At 51.1% G+C, this 19,212-nt stretch overlaps 8 protein-coding genes across 8 annotated transcripts; 4 read left to right on the top strand and 4 right to left on the bottom strand.

Annotated features, from left to right (window-relative positions):
* Window positions 1–1,897: 1,897 nt before the first annotated feature.
* On the bottom strand, window positions 1,898–4,175 carry BDV14DRAFT_104625 (Zn(II)2Cys6 transcription factor domain-containing protein). The gene is made up of 2 exons (XM_073765558.1): window positions 3,635–4,175; window positions 1,898–3,583 (listed from the first exon to the last, which is right to left on the bottom strand). Exons 1-2 carry the CDS (start codon window positions 3,722–3,724, stop codon window positions 1,946–1,948), a joined length of 1,728 nt encoding a protein of 575 aa, XP_073632382.1. The 5' UTR covers window positions 3,725–4,175; the 3' UTR covers window positions 1,898–1,945.
* A 1-nt stretch (window position 4,176) lies between these two features.
* Window positions 4,177–6,540, bottom strand: BDV14DRAFT_210507 (transferase family-domain-containing protein; the record flags this gene model as incomplete). The annotated part of the gene is made up of 2 exons (XM_073775906.1): window positions 4,177–5,700; window positions 6,492–6,540. 2 exons carry the CDS (start codon window positions 6,538–6,540, stop codon window positions 4,436–4,438), a joined length of 1,314 nt encoding a protein of 437 aa, XP_073632383.1. The 3' UTR covers window positions 4,177–4,435.
* Window positions 6,541–6,820: 280 nt separating this feature from the next.
* On the top strand, window positions 6,821–8,346 carry BDV14DRAFT_196235 (TauD/TfdA dioxygenase family protein; the record flags this gene model as incomplete). The annotated part of the gene is made up of 9 exons (XM_073772393.1): window positions 6,821–6,947; window positions 7,010–7,203; window positions 7,260–7,321; window positions 7,382–7,530; window positions 7,603–7,705; window positions 7,789–7,910; window positions 7,969–8,050; window positions 8,156–8,182; window positions 8,247–8,346. The coding sequence occupies 9 exons, from the start codon at window positions 6,821–6,823 to the stop codon at window positions 8,344–8,346; spliced, it is 966 nt and encodes a 321-aa protein (XP_073632384.1).
* Window positions 8,347–9,242: 896 nt separating this feature from the next.
* BDV14DRAFT_196236 (TauD/TfdA dioxygenase family protein) lies at window positions 9,243–10,725 on the bottom strand (the record flags this gene model as incomplete). The annotated part of the gene is made up of 8 exons (XM_073772394.1): window positions 9,243–9,351; window positions 9,403–9,429; window positions 9,487–9,565; window positions 9,625–9,746; window positions 9,818–10,129; window positions 10,189–10,262; window positions 10,326–10,525; window positions 10,578–10,725. 8 exons carry the CDS (start codon window positions 10,723–10,725, stop codon window positions 9,243–9,245), a joined length of 1,071 nt encoding a protein of 356 aa, XP_073632385.1.
* Window positions 10,726–11,302: 577 nt separating this feature from the next.
* Window positions 11,303–12,214, top strand: ftmF (2-oxoglutarate dependent dioxygenase ftmF; the record flags this gene model as incomplete). The annotated part of the gene is made up of 1 exon (XM_073772395.1): window positions 11,303–12,214. One exon carries the CDS (start codon window positions 11,303–11,305, stop codon window positions 12,212–12,214), a length of 912 nt encoding a protein of 303 aa, XP_073632386.1.
* Window positions 12,215–12,708: 494 nt separating this feature from the next.
* On the bottom strand, window positions 12,709–13,593 carry BDV14DRAFT_196238 (phytanoyl-CoA dioxygenase family protein; the record flags this gene model as incomplete). The annotated part of the gene is made up of 1 exon (XM_073772396.1): window positions 12,709–13,593. The coding sequence occupies one exon, from the start codon at window positions 13,591–13,593 to the stop codon at window positions 12,709–12,711; it is 885 nt and encodes a 294-aa protein (XP_073632387.1).
* Window positions 13,594–14,406: 813 nt separating this feature from the next.
* BDV14DRAFT_196239 (uncharacterized protein) lies at window positions 14,407–15,942 on the top strand (the record flags this gene model as incomplete). The annotated part of the gene is made up of 1 exon (XM_073772397.1): window positions 14,407–15,942. One exon carries the CDS (start codon window positions 14,407–14,409, stop codon window positions 15,940–15,942), a length of 1,536 nt encoding a protein of 511 aa, XP_073632388.1.
* Window positions 15,943–16,711: 769 nt separating this feature from the next.
* On the top strand, window positions 16,712–17,854 carry BDV14DRAFT_196240 (NmrA/HSCARG family protein; the record flags this gene model as incomplete). The annotated part of the gene is made up of 3 exons (XM_073772398.1): window positions 16,712–16,966; window positions 17,042–17,192; window positions 17,259–17,854. The coding sequence occupies 3 exons, from the start codon at window positions 16,712–16,714 to the stop codon at window positions 17,852–17,854; spliced, it is 1,002 nt and encodes a 333-aa protein (XP_073632389.1).
* Between the last annotated feature and the right edge of the window lie 1,358 nt (window positions 17,855–19,212).

A 19,212-nucleotide genomic window follows, 5' to 3' on the forward strand; every position in this document is an offset into this window, starting at 1 on the left:
ACTGTCACCACAACACCACAAGCTTCAAGATCGTCAGGTCACCCCCCAATATCGGAATTGAACTATGCTATCAAGATCTGACGTTCAATTTGGTTATTGCTGTTGTATAGTGAATACAGTAATGCAGTTGCCAATCGTTGCCTAATCGTTGACGTCCACAGCCCACCTAGGTAAGTTAAGAACCTCCAGACCCTTCTGTTCGCGAACCCGACTCTCCTGTCCTTCTTTGCTCGTTCTCGGATTCTGACAGTTGCATTAAGAGTTCAGCCGCCTCAGGGACAGAGTTGGTGTTACGGATGGCGTCAATCAGACCAAAGGTTTCCGACGGATGATTTCTCCGAATGGTTTCGACGAGTAAGAGAAGAGCATCCTTGTACCGTCTTGCTTGCGCTGCCACTTGCTCAGTGCTCTCCGGGCCCGGTTCCTGCTTGTTGTCCTACCGAACGACTAAGATACACCTCTTAAGGCAGTTTCCAATAGTAATGGGCACGTACCTGGATCGCTTGACCAGGCATCTTCTGATTGGCTGAGTCACCGATACCACCTGATACCCTCAAACGAGACCTCACAAACTTGAGAGACGGTTCTTCGAGTTTGGAACCGGAAAGATATAACGGTTCGCGTCAAAGACCAGAGGCCAGAATGATAGGAGTGGAGAGAAAACACAGAGAGGGGAGATAGATTCCTGTCTGATTGTCCGCCAGCCATGTGCGCGGGAGGAGAGGTGGCCATCTAAATGAGCCCAGAGACCACCAAATCACACGCGCAGCCACTTTCGACCCAAGCCCAACGTCATGACGCATTGGTCTTTCGTGCCGCAGCGGCACTCCATTGGCCTCGATGGTGGAGAGCTTATCCCTGCCTGAGGTATGAGTTTGGGGGGGTCTGGCTGGACTACGGGACATTTCTGTGCTCAATCAATTTTGCGATCAGCATCACCCGTGGAGCTCCGACCTTTGCGAGGCCTATTCAGGTACGCTAAAGGCGCTACCGCAGCATAGTTGTTCTCGCCCAACGGCGCCACGTCTCGTTTCTTCAGAAGAAAACAGCAATTATTTTGGCCACATAACGTCCAGGACTCCGATAACCATTCATCAGCTCGGTAGCAATGGTTAGTCTGACCAGTCGATCCTGGGTCATGATTGAAACAAGTTGCATTGAGACACGGAATGGTCGGGACAGATCCTGACTTGTCGGTCGGCATTAAAAATCCTCATCTTACTGGCCGTACGCTGCTGGGAGCATCCCCCAAAGGACGAGCCCCTCATTTAGAAAGGAGCAAGTTTTCGAGCACATGAACACAGAAATCCTTGCTGGATTGCGAAGCAGACGGGGATTGGAAGAACCAAGGATCATGGCGGATATGGTGGACTCTGGGGTTCGAAAGATACTTCCACGTCTCATGACTGGTCGGAGCCCACGCCTCGCCGCCAATCAGGGGCCACCACTCCCATTTCTACAGTGACGTGCCGGTTTGGGTGGACATGCTTTGGTTGATCCAGGCTGAAATTCCTGAGGTCCACCGTCTCAGGACATCCAGTAAGGGCGAAAGTATCTGTAGCTGCAGTAGGCTGGTCAGTGGTCACAGATTGTGTCCTACAACCATTGAAACAGTACAGCAAGCACGAGAAGATTCGTCAGGATAGTCGCCAGTTTGACTCGCAATCCCGTCATGGAGCACTCCTCGACCAGGTTGTCACCTGACGCAGGGCTATTGCGCAGACGGTTTGCAGCGAGCTCGTTGTCTGGCCGGACGCTGATGGGCTGTGAGTCCCTAGCATTCGGCTTATCTTCCCCAGCAACCGGAGCCTATGAACTGAGATCGGGATCTATTCGGCTTTCGAACTGAGATCTTGGTTCGAAATAGCATTCCTTCGTTCCCTACACCGAACCGATCTCGTTCTTGTACCACGCGTGTCTTCACCGGTCCCAGACTCTCAAGCCCCTACAGCTCAATCATGACCATTTGGGTACAGAGCTCTCCGGAAAGGAGGCATCGCTCGTGGAACAACAACGCACTAATGGTCTGACTATTATAGACAGTGAACTTCGGTGTCCCTCCCGCGTCGTCCGTCGGCAAAGTCACGCCAAAAACCTCGCGCCCGATCTCCCTCCTCCGATTGACGGCTCTCACAACGGCCAGTGTCTGGTAGATTGGGAATGCACCTTCTTCTGTAGGCTGCAGGCTTTTCAGTTCTTCCAACCAGAATTGTATTTCGGCCCCAAGCGACGCGTTTTGGCACCGGAGAACTGCAGCCAGCATCAAACCTGAGAATCCAATGGTGTAGCTGTTTCTCGAGATTGAATCGGACATCCGCGTTCCCCTCACAATCCGAATCAACACACGAACCCAGGCATCTTCGACGCAGACTTTCGCGGAGCGATCAGGACCTGGCATTCGGCTCTTTTCCAGGGGACCTGTGCACTGCAGGATCCGCGCGACGACGTGATACGCAAAATTGAGCGCCGCGTCGTGGGTCTGAAAATGGAGAGGAGCACTGGATTTATTGCAGATAATAGGGGGTTGTGAACAAAAACCTGGATCCGAGTCTGTGAATATTGGCTGTTCGGACGGCGGGAGACGGAGGAGCCACTCGTCCAATTTCCTCTCCTGTTCCGTCAGTTGTTGGAAAGGCGTCCCTGGTTCAATGTTGGAATATGGCTGTTTGTCACGAAACATTGCGTCCTGTCCAACGACGGGGTTCCAATGCCTCAGGACCTCCTTGCTATAAAGCCGATGTGATTCGCACAAAATACTCAAGACCATGACGCGTCGCTCCTGCATCGATCCTGGATTCACTGTAAGTAGCGGTGGAAGGCTTACAGAAGGCAAGTTCTGGTGGACATCAACCGCGCTGAAATAGGCACGAGCCCACCAAACCACAAAGCGGACTTGCATCCATGCCGATAACAGCGCCTTCAAGGTGACCTCTTCCATTGCGCCATGCAACTCCATGAGAACATCTTCTAGTCCCTGAATGTGACACTGGAACCCCTGGAAGTTTCCCATCGATGACTCAATATATGCGAAGAGGACAAGAACTGTGAAGACTATTTCTGCGCGGAGTCGAAGGTCGGATTGGTTTAAAGAGGCGAATTTCCTGATGGCCGACGAGTAGTACAACTGACTTCTTGTTTGGTGCACAAGGCTTGGGCTGAAGGTTGTTACGTCAAGCCCTGGCGGCCCTCGATTCTCGGAGCTGATGCGACTCAAGTTACATGAAGAGAGCGCTAAAATGGCGTTCCTCAACATTGTGTCTTGCCAAGCGAACGCGGTGGTTTGCCTGAACATTGGATGCACCGCAGGAAGACAGGCATCTTCCCAATATGTCGAATAGAACACATCCCGTTCCGTATGTTGCAGGGAATGGACGATATCAAGACCAGGGAGTTGGACGTCATGAACATCATCCCGATGCCGTACTTCAGCTGGCGTATTGTTCAACGTTCGAGACGCCACCGGAGCGGAACCATCTTCCGAGACTGGCCCAGCTACATTACGGAATTTGAACTCTCGACGGACAGGTTCACATCGCCTGCCTAGCCTGACGCATGTCCCACAAGCTGGCTTCTGTTCATCACACTAGATCGAGGTTAGTGAGGCATCAAGCGGTTATACTGGTCAGAAACCAACCTTGGTCCTCCGTTCGCGACAGCTTTTGCATCCGTTGCGGGAACGAACTATGTTTGTTTTCTTGAGCCTGGGGCGTACAGGCGCATACATTGTATCCAGTGCAGATCGTGGAGAAAAAGCATCGTGGGCGTGCGGTGGCGACGGTTATGACAGCACAACGCACGTGACTGTCGATTCCTGTCGGAGCATACTGCCCTCCGGTACCGCCTGCCCCTACGGGTCGACCTCGCTTAGTCATCATATCCCTATTTAGCAGAGCCCACGGGCACCCCTGAATGGTCAAGCATCTTGGTTTCCACAATTCCCGATCAGAAATCAGAATATCTCGACTGAGGGAGCAAACTTGTGGTTCTAGACCTGACAAATGTTCTAATATCTAGCATTTGAATAATAACAGCCTCTCTACAAGATGATTCATCCTTCCATGGAATCACTAGCAATAACAGCCTGATTGAATCCTGGTCCCTTTTCAGCTCCAAGAGATCATCTAGTTTGAGATCTGTTTTATATCAACAAAGATTAACAAATGCTCCTGAAGAGCGCGATAAGGAACCCCGGTAGTCTCGGAATATTCATCGGCAGTTCAATCAGTTCGATTTCCCCCTATTGCGCGGGTACATCTTAACAACCACATTCGCCAAGGGCGTAGCAACGAAGTGATCATGCTAGTCTAGGACCTGAGAAAACAACAACAAGAAGATGATGAGGAGGAGTAGAAGCAATCTTGGTGAGCTAATGGATACTGTATCTGTTTCCCCCCTATCCTATCATTGATGAATGATGATTTCTCGTGCAGTCTACCTATATGAACCTCCCATGCAACAGAAATTGGCTATCGTGCTTCAACGCCTCGATATCTCTATCCTCCAGACACATCGCAAGCACAACCTGCCCGTCCGGCCGTTTAGGCAGCGCATACACAAGTCCCTCAGGGTCAGCAGGGAGCAGGGGCAGCCTCACGGCCTCGGGCCCTCCCAGCCCCATCCCAAAGTCCAAGCCGTAAGCACCGACTTTAGAAAACGAGCTAAACATAAGGTCGATGTGCGGTCTGATCGTGCCCATGTAATCCAAGATACTCTTATCCGTGGACCGATTGAGCATCGTCGCGGCGGCTCGAGTGAGCGCGGCCATCCCCGTCCTCTCGTGGTCTAGCTCTGAGCGCAGCCGAGACGCCGTGGTTCCAAGAGGCTCGGATGCGAGTGTGCTTGGGGTTGCCGTGTCAAATACGCAGCTTATTACCATCCCTGGGTGTGAGGGGGGAATGTTGAATAGGTGTCTGATGTTCACGGCGCGGCTGAGGGTTGCCGCTTCGCCTGGTTGGAGGCGGGAGAGTCGGGACCGCACGATGGCCTTCCATACGAATGCTGTTAGGGCGTCGTCTGTGGAGATGAAGCCCTTGTGGCTGCTGATGTCGTTTTCTGCGGTGCGCTTTATGGCAGCGAGCGAGGCGGGCTCGAATATCGCGTTTGTCCAGCTGCTGGGAGGGCTGGAGTTAGCAGAGGCGTGATGGTGGTCTTGGTCAGCGGATGAAGAGGCAGGGGGAATGATTCGTCGGTAGAGCTCCGGACCGGCCTGATAAGAGTCATCCAGGAACGGAATCAAATTGTAGCGAGGCAGATTGGCGGTTGCGATTTCCTCGGCTGTGAATGCCTGCCCCTGGCACGCTTTGGAGAGGAGACGTAGGATTTCGCCTAGGCCGGGGTAATCCATTGCTTGATGCTGGCCTGCAATGGTGAGCAGCAGTCCGCCGGATATCAGGTTGGCCTGCAGGAGCAGGACTGGCTTTGAGCCTGTCATAGAGCCGGAGTAGCTCGGGACAGGCGCGACGGTCTTCTCGTCCAGCAGTCGGAAGGGGAACTCGGCCTGCCGCAGGTCGGTCATGGTCAGGCTGGGATATTCCTGCCTTAGGTCTTTGACGATGAGCGAGGGGGTCTGGCCTAGAGGCTTGATTTTCATTCTTCCTGTGTGTGTTTCGTTGGGGGGTTCGTGGACGACTTGTCCGGCGACCCAGGGGAAGCTTCTGGTCAGGCTCTCCAGGCCATTCTTCAGCGATTGGACTGCGTCTCCTGGAGAAGTTGTAGAGCTATCTGGCAGGGCATAACAGAGACAGAGCTGGATGTGCATGTCCAGGCAGGATGCGTTCCCGGTGATATCGAGATCCTCATTGAGGTACTTTGGGCCTGGAAATTGGTCCATATTGTTGGATTTGAAGATATATAGTAGTAATATATTAGTAGTATAACCAGAGTTCTCTAGGATAAGCAAGATGAAACGAATGAACAAGGAATAACGCAGCAGAGACCCGTTAAGATCGCATATGACCAGCCCTTGTACATTTAGTCTTGACTACTCTGGCCTCTACAGCCCCAACCTATCCGCCTGCAGCTAGCAGTCAAAGAATGTGCGGCGAACGGTGTAGCAAAAGGAACGTGGCATTGTCGGTGAGACAGTTCCCTCAGAGCCCTCTTGAAAGCAAGGCGCTACCTTACTCTCCCTATGGCGTCGATTGTACTTGAAAGGACTTATGTGGATGTAGCGTATTGTGTCTCCTTGGTCGCTTGTATGTCTCCCTTGTAGGGCATAGCACAACCATCATGCTTATTCACTTGATCTGGCTACTTATTGCATTTTCGGAGCAAGGGGCAATTGCATCCTTCTCTTGATTCTTTATGTCCCATTAACAAGCCGCCTTGAGGTATGCTACAAGTCGAGAAGCAATAGGCCCACCTTGCCGAGGTCGAACAGCTTGGTATGGACGTCTGATGCAACGGACACACGGAGACAGCACGCAAGGAGTATGGCATGAATTGTGTCACAATACCTGCATGCTTTGTAGAGTGCACTCGGCAGAACTTACGCCGTCTTGAGCACGTAAGGGGATGCGGGTCTGGAACAACGAGGGGCATCTTGGGCGTCGACATACATACTCTCATATTCATTGCATAATTGCATTACTCTTGCACTTGAGGCAGCGATGCCTTGTGCTGTCTTACGCCGATTTCCCATAGTCTGTATGCAACCCGTGGTCTTACTACGTATATATATCAGAACGTTTGGACATTCTCAAATGCCACTTCTACTTCCAGTTTGAAATTAGATTACATATCTCAGCAGACATCTACCACGCGAATATCGAGATATTCAACCATGACGGTCGCAATACAGCCATACCCCAAGCCCCTCAAAATGTCCGGCGCCTTGGACAAGTTCAAGTACGTCGAATGCAGCCCAGGACTAGGGAGAGAGTATCACGGCCTGCAACTATCTTCTATCATTGAAGACGATGAGCTCGTCAGGGATCTCGCCATTACCAGTAATTCCGCACATTCTCAAATCCACAAGGGAAGCAGTCTCGACTGACTGCTTGATATCTAGTTTCTGAACGCGGTGTTGTCTTCTTCGACGACCAGGACATCTCAGCGGCAGATACCAAACGCCTGTTGCTCAAGTTCAACCAATTAACCGGAGCACCAACGGAATCTGGCGTTTACAAAGTCCTTGATACAGCCCCGGACTATCCTCACATAGCAGAGTCTCAAGATCCGGAAGTCTCAGTCTTCTGTCTCTCAGTCAGTATTAAACCAGCTGCTATTCCGCATCCTGTTAACATTGTTTCTTGAACTAGTCCATGAAGATGCCGACCAAAGCTGCCGAGCGACCATTGGCCAGTTGCTTCTGGCATACCGAGTGAGCATCACTATCCTTCCAGCGGGAGATACGCCGTATACTCACCCTCCCACCATACAGCGATACCTTTGAAAATCATCCTCCAACCTATACGAGTCTCAAGCTCGTCGAAAACCCTCCGTCAGGGGGAGACACCCTTTTCGTCTCGTCCTACGGACTCTATGAGCGTCTTTCCGAGCCATGGCAGAAGCTTGCAGAATCACTTACAGGTAAGGTAGTACCTAACTCTGAATCTACAAGGTAATATCAATAACGCAAGCCTATTCTAGCAACCCACACAGTCAACCATCTCAAACAAATGGGGAAAGCAGGCCTCCTGAAACTGAAGGCTGATGCTGTTCGCGGCCACCCCGACAATACTGGATTTGAACTGTCGACCTCACAGTATACCTAGCCCCCTCCTCCCTACTATACATACAAGGTCCAACAAAATGCACAATACACTAATTGTAATCTCTTCCAATTAGCCCAGTCGTCCGAACAAACCCAGTAACAGGCTGGAAAGGGCTATACGGCCTCGCAAATGGGATCCGCGAAGCCGGCTTCGACGGCCTTGCGCAGTATGAAAGCGACCTCCTCAGAAAGCATTGTAAGTCTCCTCCCCGCCTTCCTACTCGATCTCTATACCCTGACCTTTTTCTCAATAGTCCTCGACTTGGTAACCCACAGCTCAGACCTCCAGATCCGCCGGCGGTGGAAAGGCATCAATGGCGTCGCGCTCTGGGATAAGTATGCATGCCCCGCGTTGTTCTTTCCTTTCCTACTGTTTGCTTTCAAAGTCCGTACCCTCCACATATAAGAGCTGAGCTGATGATGAGTACCTGAAACCCATAGCCGCGCCGTATTGCACACGCCTACATTGTAAGTACTATACCATACTTACTTCCTGCCAGACATTGCAATGAACCAACATTGACCAGCCCAGGGATGACCACGACGAGGAAAGAACCATCTTCCATATTGCTGTCGCTGGAGAAAAGCCGTACCTTGATCCTAGTTCGTCGGCAAGATCAGCTGCTGTGTAGGTACTTAGATGGTTCGACATGCGAGGTTTTATTGCGGGTTACTCATGTTCGTATCCGTATCACTGGATAGCTACTATTTGCGTCCGGGGTTTTAGATATATGGCTTCCGTATAGCATATGAGTGTTTTGTGTTTTTCTTCTAAGCCTCTCTTCCATTATTTTTGTTTCGTTTTCTCAAGCTGCAATTGAAAGAGCGTCAGCTGAGGTGTTCAAATTAGTATCCATGATATGGATCCATCCTTTGCACAGGGTGCTTTATTGGCATGCCCGTTGTCCAGGTAGTCCAGTTACGGTACCTTGATTAATTTTCCATTGCTAGCCCTACAGTGTCTGAGGTATATTTTTGAGATGCATGCTTTTATTGCACGTTTGATTTAGTTACCTCGAGGTCGTGTCTGTGAGCTGGTGCAGCTCGGAAGAAAAGACAAAAAAATATACATTCTACCATTTACTACCAAGGACAGATCTTATCAGCGAGTCAGGCCCTAGGCAGGAACTATCCATATGGCCAAAGGGCCTGGAACCCCCAGTGAGGAACGCACAGGGATCTAAACGCTGTTGTCCAGTGAAAACCTGTAAAATCAGAGCTCTCACCAACTAAACGAATTTTACAGATGTGGTGGTTGATTGGCATGTTGGTTTTACATCTGTTCTGTTTCGTAACAGAGCCCAGATTGGCGATTAAGGGAATGATTGGAAAGGTGGCATTAACATTAATGTAGGCAAAGAGAAAAAAAGAACAAATTCCATTGACATTTTCTATCAGGAACTGAACTGAGAGCGCCATTGATACAGAACAGAGGACGGTACCAATTCGGTGATGCATTCTCGCACCCGACTGCCAGGCCACATAATATGATTACATCCGTATCAGTCACTGACGAGTACTGCAATGTCTACTGCTTGCTAAGGGCCTCGGTGCGAGTAGTAGAGCTGGGATCGAGGTAAGGCTTCTCGCCAATGCCGGTGACGCGGAAGGTGAGCCTTTCTCCCTCCACGACATCACTGGGTCTTGTCAGTTGAAGAATATGGACCATGGAGAGAGCAGCAACTTACTATGTTGGGTTATGGTGGACGGCACGGCTGGGAGGAGATGATTAGCAGTCTGCAGAATATTAGACAATGGAGATCGCTACATACTTATCCCAAATTGCAACGGCATTATCGTCCCATTTCCTGCGAATCTGGAGGTCCGAGCAGTTGGTGATCATGGATAGGACTTGAAGAATGGATACGGTTAGTAATTGCAAGCAAGGTAATGAGTGAGTGATGGCTTACAAAAGTCTCGAAGCAGATTGCTTTCATGTTGCGACATGTTGTCGTACCATCCATCTACCAATCCCCATCCCACGCCAAAGAGACTCTTCCATCCTGTCACGGGGTTTGTGCGTACGACAGGGCTGCAAGTATAAGTGAGTCGGGATAGTTCGTGTGTCATTTTAAGGGGGATGAAGGTTTGTAGGCAACGCACTGGGACTGCTTAAAGTCAAACCCTATGTTCTCCGGGTGTCCCCTCGGCACGTCATCTTCCCAAGGCACACCATTCTCATGGACCCGGTGATACTCTGCGGCATGATGGGTCGCTTTTGACTCGTCAGAAATCTGTAGTCCCTGTAAAAAGAAGGTATACTCGCCTGTCAGGGATTCGGCGAACTTCTGGAATGGCTCGGAAAGACGGTCGTAGAGTCCGTATGCAGAGACGAAAAGAGTATCGCCGCCAGTTGGGGGACTTTTCGCTATCTTAAACGCTGTGTAGGCCGGTGGGTATTTCTCCTGAGACTCACTGATAGAACGAGCAAGTCAATCGGGGCTGGAAAATTGCAGTGCATAGAGCTAACTTACTCGCTGTGCCATCCCCAGCTTGCGAGCCTTCGCGTTGCTGCTGGTAAAGAATCCTTCAATGTCTTTTTCTGAGACTGTTCATGATTGCACAGGTATGGTAAGCAACTGCTGGGATAGGGAGAATCAAGAGCACCTACCTCGGAAGAGATGATAAGGATGTTGGGGTCATCCTGCTCAGGAATTCCCAGGTGTTTGTCCTTCTGTCCGGACAGAGCACTGCGATGCAAACCAGCCTCCTCCGGGTGGCCCATCACCTCGCCAATCTTAGAGACAAGTCGCTTGAGATCCGAAGGTCCGAGGTCCTGGTCCTTGAAGAAGAGGACACCGCGCTCCGAGACTGGTTGCATGATTAAGATATTTTTCAACGCTCTGGTAGGAACGGGGCATACCTGTGATTGCAATATCACGAACAAGTTCATCATCGTCAATGATAGAAGACAGCTGAATGTCCGGATATTCTCTTCCAAGTGTAGGACTAGTTTCAATGTATTTGAAACGGCTGAGAGCCCCAGTAGTTGTTTGAGTGGTGCGCGTCATGGTGATATGGGTAATCGGCGGATCTAGGGATTGAAGATACAAAGGATTTGAACAACCTCTGAACACGTTCAAAGAGCTATATATGAACTCGAATGGAGGAACGACGGGAATTTGATTGAGACAAAGGGTACGTACGAGGGTGAAGATACATGTTGACCTAACCCTCTCTTTGGGATTCTCGCCCATCATGGCATAATGACCCTTACTTGGGCTCCTCACATTCCAAACCTGCAAGTGATGTTGGGACTATTCTTGTGATACCCAAACTACGGTGTACTAGGAGAGTATGTGGTGTGCTTGCATTGCATTATCCCTGCTTTTCACGGATGAACCGCAACCGAAGAATGCTCAGGGAGAGTCTGGAGGATACAAATTCCCCGCTCTTAATATTATATAGACGAAAATGAGTGACTGGGAGTCCCGGAACTCCGGATGCTGTTATACCCGTGGTGAAGTGGTTCTGGGCAGACAATATAAACCGACATCCTGCACCCGGCCTCAACGTGTAAAAACCAATTAGCACATTCTCCTACTATCTACCCAATCTACCAATAATTCTTCCTCAGAACCTCTCACTATGACTGTTTCTCCCTCAAAGCCTCAGATTCAACGGCTCTCAGCGGATGCAGACCCCAATGCCATCCGCCAACTCCTCGAAGACGACGGAGCCGCAATCCTCCAAGGAGTCTTCTCCGATCAGATCATTCAAGCCCTAAACCAAGAAATCGACCCTGCTGCAAAAGCCGTCAAATGCGCAGCCAAGACCAACTATGACTTCCAGTTCCCGTACCAGTCCAAATATGTCTTCAACCTGCCAGCCGTCAGCAAGACCTTTCGTCACGATATCCTCAACAACGGCGTGCTCCATGGCATCGCAAAGAGCATCTTCCAGAACACAGGAGACTACTGGTTAACAGCGGGATTTTTACGAGAACTGCACCCAGGCCACAACCCGCAATTGTTGCACCGTGACGAGTCAACGCACCCCCTCCTCTGCCACCAGAAACCCAGCGGCCCGCCACTCACACTGAGCTTCATCCTCGCCCTCACCGACTTCACCGAAGACAATGGTGGCACGCGCGTCATCCTCGGAAGCCACAAGTGGCCCGAGATAGGCAAGCCTACGGAGGACCAGACGGTGCCTACGCAGATGAAGGCCGGTGATGTCCTTGTTCTTGCGCAGGGTGTTGTGCATGGCGGAGGCGCGCACCCGGAGGACCTTCCGGATCCGCGCCGCGCCGTGCTGGTCTTCTACAGCAGTTGCCAGCTTACCCAGTTCGAAACACACATGACGATGCCGCGTGAGCTGGTTGAGACCATGACCCCCCTTGCGCAGCAGATGATTGGGTGGCGGTCTGCTAAGCCTGCGCGTCCGAACGTGTCAGGGCTTCACATCACGGATGGGCAGCTTTTGGAGAATGTCCTGGGCTTGAAAGCCAATCAGCCGTTGGAAGATACACTGTGCTCTGAGAGAAAAGGACACAATTAGCTTCTATAGCTGTGTTTGAATGCGAGGTCTCCTATCATGTTTATTGGTCTTGACCACTGCTTGTAGTCACGCATGAGGCGCCCCATAGTTAGTATTCAAATTATATCTCTCTTAAATTTGATTTCACCATCCCAAACCAGAACGTCCCATTTCCTAGCATAAAGTTCATCCCTTCCCAGCGGGCCGCCCAATGTGGCAGGCGAAGGATGGGTCCCGGAATGCAGCCTCAGTGGAAAGAATGCAAGCCTAGGTACGTACCTAGCAATGTGAGGGGCCCGAAGCCGTATACCTTACATATCCTATAACAATGGAAAACAACACCCACTGCAAAATGTGACATAGATGAGACATGAATGCTGAACTCTGCATGGATAACTAAATGCATGGCCGGCCCCCTTACCATTCAAATCCATAACACGGGGAACCAATTGTAGTAGCATGAAGGTGCGTTTTGAACATGCAAAGAGATACTAATTGAATAGATGGACGGACCTTCAACCGGAGAGCTTGCGCTGCTGTCTTTCCCGCCAGATTGCAATGTCACCGCACTCAATCGTCCAGGTCGGCGTTGTATCAATTGTAGGTGAGGCCCAACCAACCATCCTGCGTGCAAGCGGCGTCATGCTATCCAGCGTCTCGCGTGAGAGGTGTAACGCATTCGCTTCATACGACGTCAAATAGCCCGCCTGGAAGCCCATAATGATCATTAGGCGGAAGGAATCCGCAGTGATATTGTCCCCGCTACCATGCACCGTCTTCCCACCAAGAAGACAGACATCGCCGGCCTTGAACTCCATGGGCACAGCCATGTCTGCGGAGCCGTGGTCGTCAAAATCCTCCCACTTATGGCTCCCCAGTATGACGCGCGTCCCGCCATTCTCGGCGGTGATATCAGTTAGTGCGAAGAAAAAGTTCACGAGGGATAAGGGGCCCTTTGCACCGAGCATCTTGCACAGCGGGAAGAAGTTCTGGTCCCGATGGTAGGGTCCCGGCTCGCCACCGGGTCTGTGCTCTAGCAGCATAGCGGATGTCATCCAGTAATCGACGCGCTGCTGGTCGTTGTAAAGCGCGCGGCAGATGTCGTGGACTAGCGGGTTGTTGAGGAGGTCGCTGCGGACTGTGGCGCTTTTCGCAACGAGGCCGTTGATGCGTTTGCAGTGGGGGCCGTGGCGATGAGCGAAGACTTCGGGGAGGTTTTCGTCGTAGGCGTCTAGGGCTGGGCGGACGTCGTGGTTGAGTTTCTCTATGACGCGGGGGGAGCAGAATTTCTCGATTATGACTACCCCGTCCTCATGGAGGATCTTGAGGATTTGATCTGCTCCTGCTTTTGCTGGGACGCGGCGGATGGATGGCTTGGGGTCGGGGGTGGAAATTGTCATTTTGATAGAACTAGGGTTCCAGGAGTGAAGAACCTTTTTAGCGTACTTGAAGAGAGGTTTCTGTGGGGTTATAAGTCTGAGTATATGGATCTCTGTCTTCAGTAATTGTAGTACGGGTAGCTATATATGTGATATCAAGAGGGCCAATCGAGGATAGGTGTTTGCTTCTGGTTTGCACAAGATGTTGCCATTGCACTTTAACAAATTCCCAAGTGATCTTATCCCCGGCTCCTGGATACCCAGGTTAGTGCGAGAGGCCCCATCCTGCCCAAGTGGTATCTAACCTGTGATTAGATCCCTTGCAGCTAGTATCACGTCGTATCTCTTTTGGGATTGATCAAGAGAAACAGGATCATCTCCAACATGAGATTCAGACAAGCATCTTGACCGCTCCATCCACGTCAATGTGTAACACGCCTCACAGCCCCTAGATCGCATTGCAGCGCCTCGATATTTTGAATGCAACCGGTCATGTGGTATGAGCAGTTATAGGCTTGTCTGTTACACTGCCGCTCCCCATCAAGTAAACTCCTTGCATTGAGGTATGGAAGAGAATGGCGGTCCATCCGCCTCCAGATTTCGGTGGTTCTCAAGTAGGTTAATCTTTGAGGGCGTTGTCACCGTCTAGCCCTGCCCAGGAATGCAGCCTAGCTAGACGTAATTTGACTTGCAAAGCAGTCCGTTCAAATGTTACGTAGCAATATAAAGTGCAATGCTTCCCCTTACCTTCCAAGTCATCTTGATCAGCACAACGAAGCGTACCATATCCATCATTCCATCAGAATCGAATAGCCTTTCTTCGCATTGAACAAAATGAGGCCTCCGCAACCATTCAAGCCATTTGCCCTAACCCTGCTAGACCAGGCATATGGCAAGGTCTTCTTCCACTATTCTCTCTCATTCAATGTCCAAGATGAAAACAGGGCCCTCCAGGCAATTTCCCAGGGTATCGACGAGCTCCTGGCGCTGCTCCCCTTCTTAACCGGGGAGATGGCACCGCATCCAGACGCAAACGGCACATTGGAAGTGCGACCCGCCACATCGGAACAAAAAACTCCCATGCTCAAAGTCCAGCGGCACGCCAACTGTTTCCTTCCAGTCAGGAAAATCGGACAGGGCCCCGGCGCGTTCAGGGTGCCGCAGAACTTTCCGCTTAATGACCGATTCAATCCGCTTCCGTCGCTGCATGCGGCTGATCAGCCGGCGCCTATCGTGCGCTTCCAGGCCAACCTATTGGAAGATGGGGTCGTCTTGACTACTGGGTTTAATCATCTTGTATTCGACGCCATCGGGGGCTCGGTGATTGTTGGGATTCTGGCCGATCTATGTCGCAATCCGGGGAGCGCAGATGGCCAGAGGGGGTCTGCGATTATGGCGAGGGAGTTGTTTCTTCGGAAGCAGGTCGAGGATCTAATCTCGCGCGTTAAGAGTGACCATGCTCATGGTGTCATTACCAAGTCACTTACATCTGGTGACGAGACGACCGAGACTGCTTCGGCGCCGGCATACACGGCCTCGGCACCACCCCAGCCGGTAAAAGATGAGTGCCTCGTCTTTGCTGGTGAAAGGATTGAGCAGCTGCGGGGCTTTTGCAATTCAATTCTCCCGTGGCTGGACCGTCAGCAGCAACAGGTATCCGAGAAGGAGGAGGTGGTTGACAAGCCGCGTAGGGTTTCGTCTATCTCGGGCAACGATGTCCTCAGTGCCCTCATCTGCGAATCTATCGAGCGCGCAAGACGTTTAAAGGGCCCGAGACCCGATTGCATGTTAGGTGTAGATGCCCGGGGCTTCTTGAATCCCCCTTTTCCAGAGAATTACATGGGCAATGCAGGTCTCCCCCTCTGTTTCCAACTCCAGTCGTCGTCCTCCTCTGCACCGGAGCAAGAAACATCGTCAAGCCTACCACAAGAGCTACTGGAAACCGCCCAAGCCCACGGATTGACTCTGGACATGCCGTCCCTTTTGACAATTGCAAAGTCAGCATACACCATTCAAGCAGGTCTCTCCAATTTCCATAATACCTCTGTTGACTCTCTCCTCTCTTTCATCAACGCCGGGACAAGTGGCGCCAAACAAAAGGCAGACCCGGCCCCCCGGCCTCCTTGCACAATCCTGTCTACCCTTAGGCCTGTAAAGTTCCATGAGATGCACTTTGGGCCTGACCTTGGTGGTATCCAGACGTTTGAGACCGGCGTGCCGTGGCTTGATGGGGCGTGTATGGTGTTGCCTTTGTGTGTATTTAGTCCCGAGACAGTGCATTTGGCGCCTTGGAGTGTGAGGATTGCCTTGTATCAGGATGTAATGCAGCGGTTGAAGAGTGATTCAGCCATAGTTTGGGCGTTACAGTAGGAGGGATGAAATTGTTCTAGGTAATTGCAAGAACCAGTGTCGAGATTTCAGTTGACCGCACTTCATTGGGGTATCTACGAGGTACACTATGAGGATATTCAATGTAAGGACTTTACCAGTGCGCCTTTAGTTCATACCTCATGATGCCCAAGATAGCGAGAGCTACATACCTAGCGTACGCTCTTATAGCAACTGAAGACATGTTATCTTAGCTACGCTCGACTTGATAATTATTCGACGGCCCTGCGTGTTAAGGATACACTACAATAGACTCAACGGCATCTAGATAAACTTGTAGTAGAACTGAATAAAAAACCCGGTGCAAGAGTAACCCAGTCAGCACTTTGCATTACGAGATAGGGCATGTGAAGACCGCCAGGTCAAAGACTACAATTATGTCACAAACTCGTCTCAGCTCTTTTAGACACATCTCAACAGTGCACATATCAACGGTGCAAGACACCAGGTACTTTGCTTTCCCTACCCGCTTGGGGCAGTGCCTGGACATTCAAATGCCAAACTGACATTGGCAAGACAGGGCGCAGAACGGAAATGCCCAAGCCCTTGCGTCCCCCTTGATACCTGGAAATCGCCGGGTTGCCCGTCAATACACGTAGATAGGCGAGAGACATTCTCACCGCTACTATGGCAGGTCATGCATAACGGCTGTTCTTCTTGATTATTTCTACCCACCGTTCCGGCTTCAGAGGGAAGCACGTTTCAACTAAAGTTGAAAATATTGCAATCATCAGATAGACCCTACCCAACCATGACCGTCACAACCCCCCTCATCACCATCTTCGGCGCGACAGGCAACCAAGGCGGCGCCGTCGCTCGCTCTCTTCTTCAGAATCCCGCGTTCAAAGTCCGTGCCCTGACTCGCGATCCAACCTCGGCGGCGAGCCGTGCCCTGGCTGAACAGGGCGCAGAGGTGCATCAGGCAGATGGCTTCAGCAGTGCCTCCATGGTCCAGGCGTTCTCCGGGTCATGGGGCGTGTTCGTCAATATCAACTCCGATGACAAGGTAAGCAAACCAGATATCTACATAGGCCACTGTAGATAGACAGGCAAGCAGGCAGGCTAATGATGACTTTCCCAGTCCTTCAAACTAAAAGGCATCACCGAGTTCGAAATGGGCAAAACCATCGTCGACGCCGCGGCAAAGGCCGGCGTGCGCCATTTCATTTTCAGCACAGGGCCTGACTGCCTTTCGCTCACAGGCGGGAAGGTCAAAATGAATGCCGCAGATAGTAAGTCACGCACTCACTCACTCACTCACTCCAGGTATTAACTGCATTTTCTAACACTCCACCAAGTGAAATACAAAATCGAGCAATACGCCCGCAGCATCACAGCCTTCGAAACAACCAGCTTCATCTGCGCCTCCTGGTTCCTCGAGAACTTCCTCGTCAAGGAAATCGCCCCTATCTTCGGCGGTTTCCCCTACGTCCCTGACGCAGAGGGATACCTTACTTTCGTCGCGCCTAAGTGGGGTGGCCCCGAGGCCGTCCCCTTCATCAGCATGACCGACGACTTTGGCGACATCGTGCAGGGCATGTTCCTGGACCCCGTCTCCGTTCACGGGGAGGTCATCCACGGCCTTAGCGACGTCTGCAGCTTCGACGAGCTAGTTGGTGTTTTTGGGGTTGTGAGTGGGTTAAAGGCGAGGTTTAGGGCGTTGCCGAGTTGGGAGGCGTTTGAGACGTTTGGGGTTCCGGAGTTGGATGATACAAAGGCCATGTTTGGGTTTACGCAGAATAATGGGGGGAGGTATTTTGGTGCTGAGGAGACTGAGAGGGAGACTCCGGCGAGGCTTAAGGAGAGGGCTGCTGTTGCGTTGGGCAGCAAAGGGGATGAGCAGAGGCTGGTGACCGTTGAGCGGTGGTTTAGGAAAAACTTTCCGCTCCAGTAGGTATACGACGAATATACACACCATGGTTGCTGTTGCAGTTATAATGGAAAAAGTCCTTTGTGGCTTCGAGATGAATCTATCTTTACTCGATAATTGGAATATACAAGGTAGATATTCGCTGAGCGTTGAACGAGAAAAACTATACTATTGCGATCACATTAGTCTTGATAGGTAAGATAATCGCTGCATATGACAATGGACACAGCCGGGAAATTCTCCGATACACCTATGTGACCCAACAGATCTCCCAGTTCAGTTCTTCGGTTGCTATAGCAGGCTAATAAACAGCAGTCAAATGTTTGATCTAGAAACAGCAAGTGAGCAGCAAACCATAAGCACGCCATCCCTGTAACGAGCGGCAAAGACCAAAGTGTGCAACAGAAGTCTCTGACGTGCACGATGTACTTACTCTGCACCAACTATTTCCTCTCTCACCCTTACATACTAAAAACCCTAGCGTCAGTGAGTTAGGCACGGGCCACGGAAAGCTTACGACCTATGTAGGACTAGGTTGCTCCCGTGGCGGCCAGGCGATGGACCTTGGGACGCGCCCTTGCATGAGATTGGGGAATATGCAGGATGCAGGATGCAGCTTGTATTATGCGCCATGCGGGTGATTCCCCCTTGCCGGTTGCTAGCTGGAGCTATGGTGAAGACTGGAGACTGGAGACTGGGGACTGGGGACTGGGGACTGGGGACTGCATACTGCATACTGCAGTAACTGAAAGGGTCACCTTGCGGGGGCATAAAAGTGTCTTAGAGGAAGTAGTTGACAGGCATCTCCGCTTTGGCGTCTGTCTTTGAACGATTACATGTCCTTCCGCAAGGCAGATATCCAGCAGTATACATTGATTGAGAGCGTATGAAGGGGGAAAATTAACTTACCACAAATCAGGAGGATAACATCAATTTCATAGCTTGAGGCGGTCTACACAGAAAGCTAGGTCCATTATGTCAACCGTGAACTTTTAGGCCGTTTAGCACCAATCAGGCATTTGCTGGTTGGTACCTAGCCTAAGGGGCTGCTTGGATATGGTAATCCAAGGCACTCTGTACAACTTGACAGGGTCCAACATTCATGCAAGGCTCAGGGAAGCTTGAGAAATGTGTTGCTCTTTTTCCACGGACGTTGTCCACGGACTCTTGTTTGGTTTGGTGCAACAGTCCAACGTCTTTCAGCTCTGCAGCCCTGCCTTACCTGTTTCCTCACCGTACCTCTGTGGATTTAGGTACTGCCGACAAGCATTGAGTAATGTGCTGGACCCGGACCTTGATGGGTTTTCACGCGGTTCTCAATGTAGGATCAGCGCATTGCGAGACAAAGCGGGTGCGCTGATCCGTGTAACCTACAGCTAGCA

Source organism: Aspergillus stella-maris (assembly GCF_047715825.1).
Source record: "Aspergillus stella-maris strain CBS 113639 unplaced genomic scaffold BDV14scaffold_5, whole genome shotgun sequence".
Lineage (NCBI taxonomy): Eukaryota > Fungi > Ascomycota > Eurotiomycetes > Eurotiales > Aspergillaceae > Aspergillus > Aspergillus stella-maris.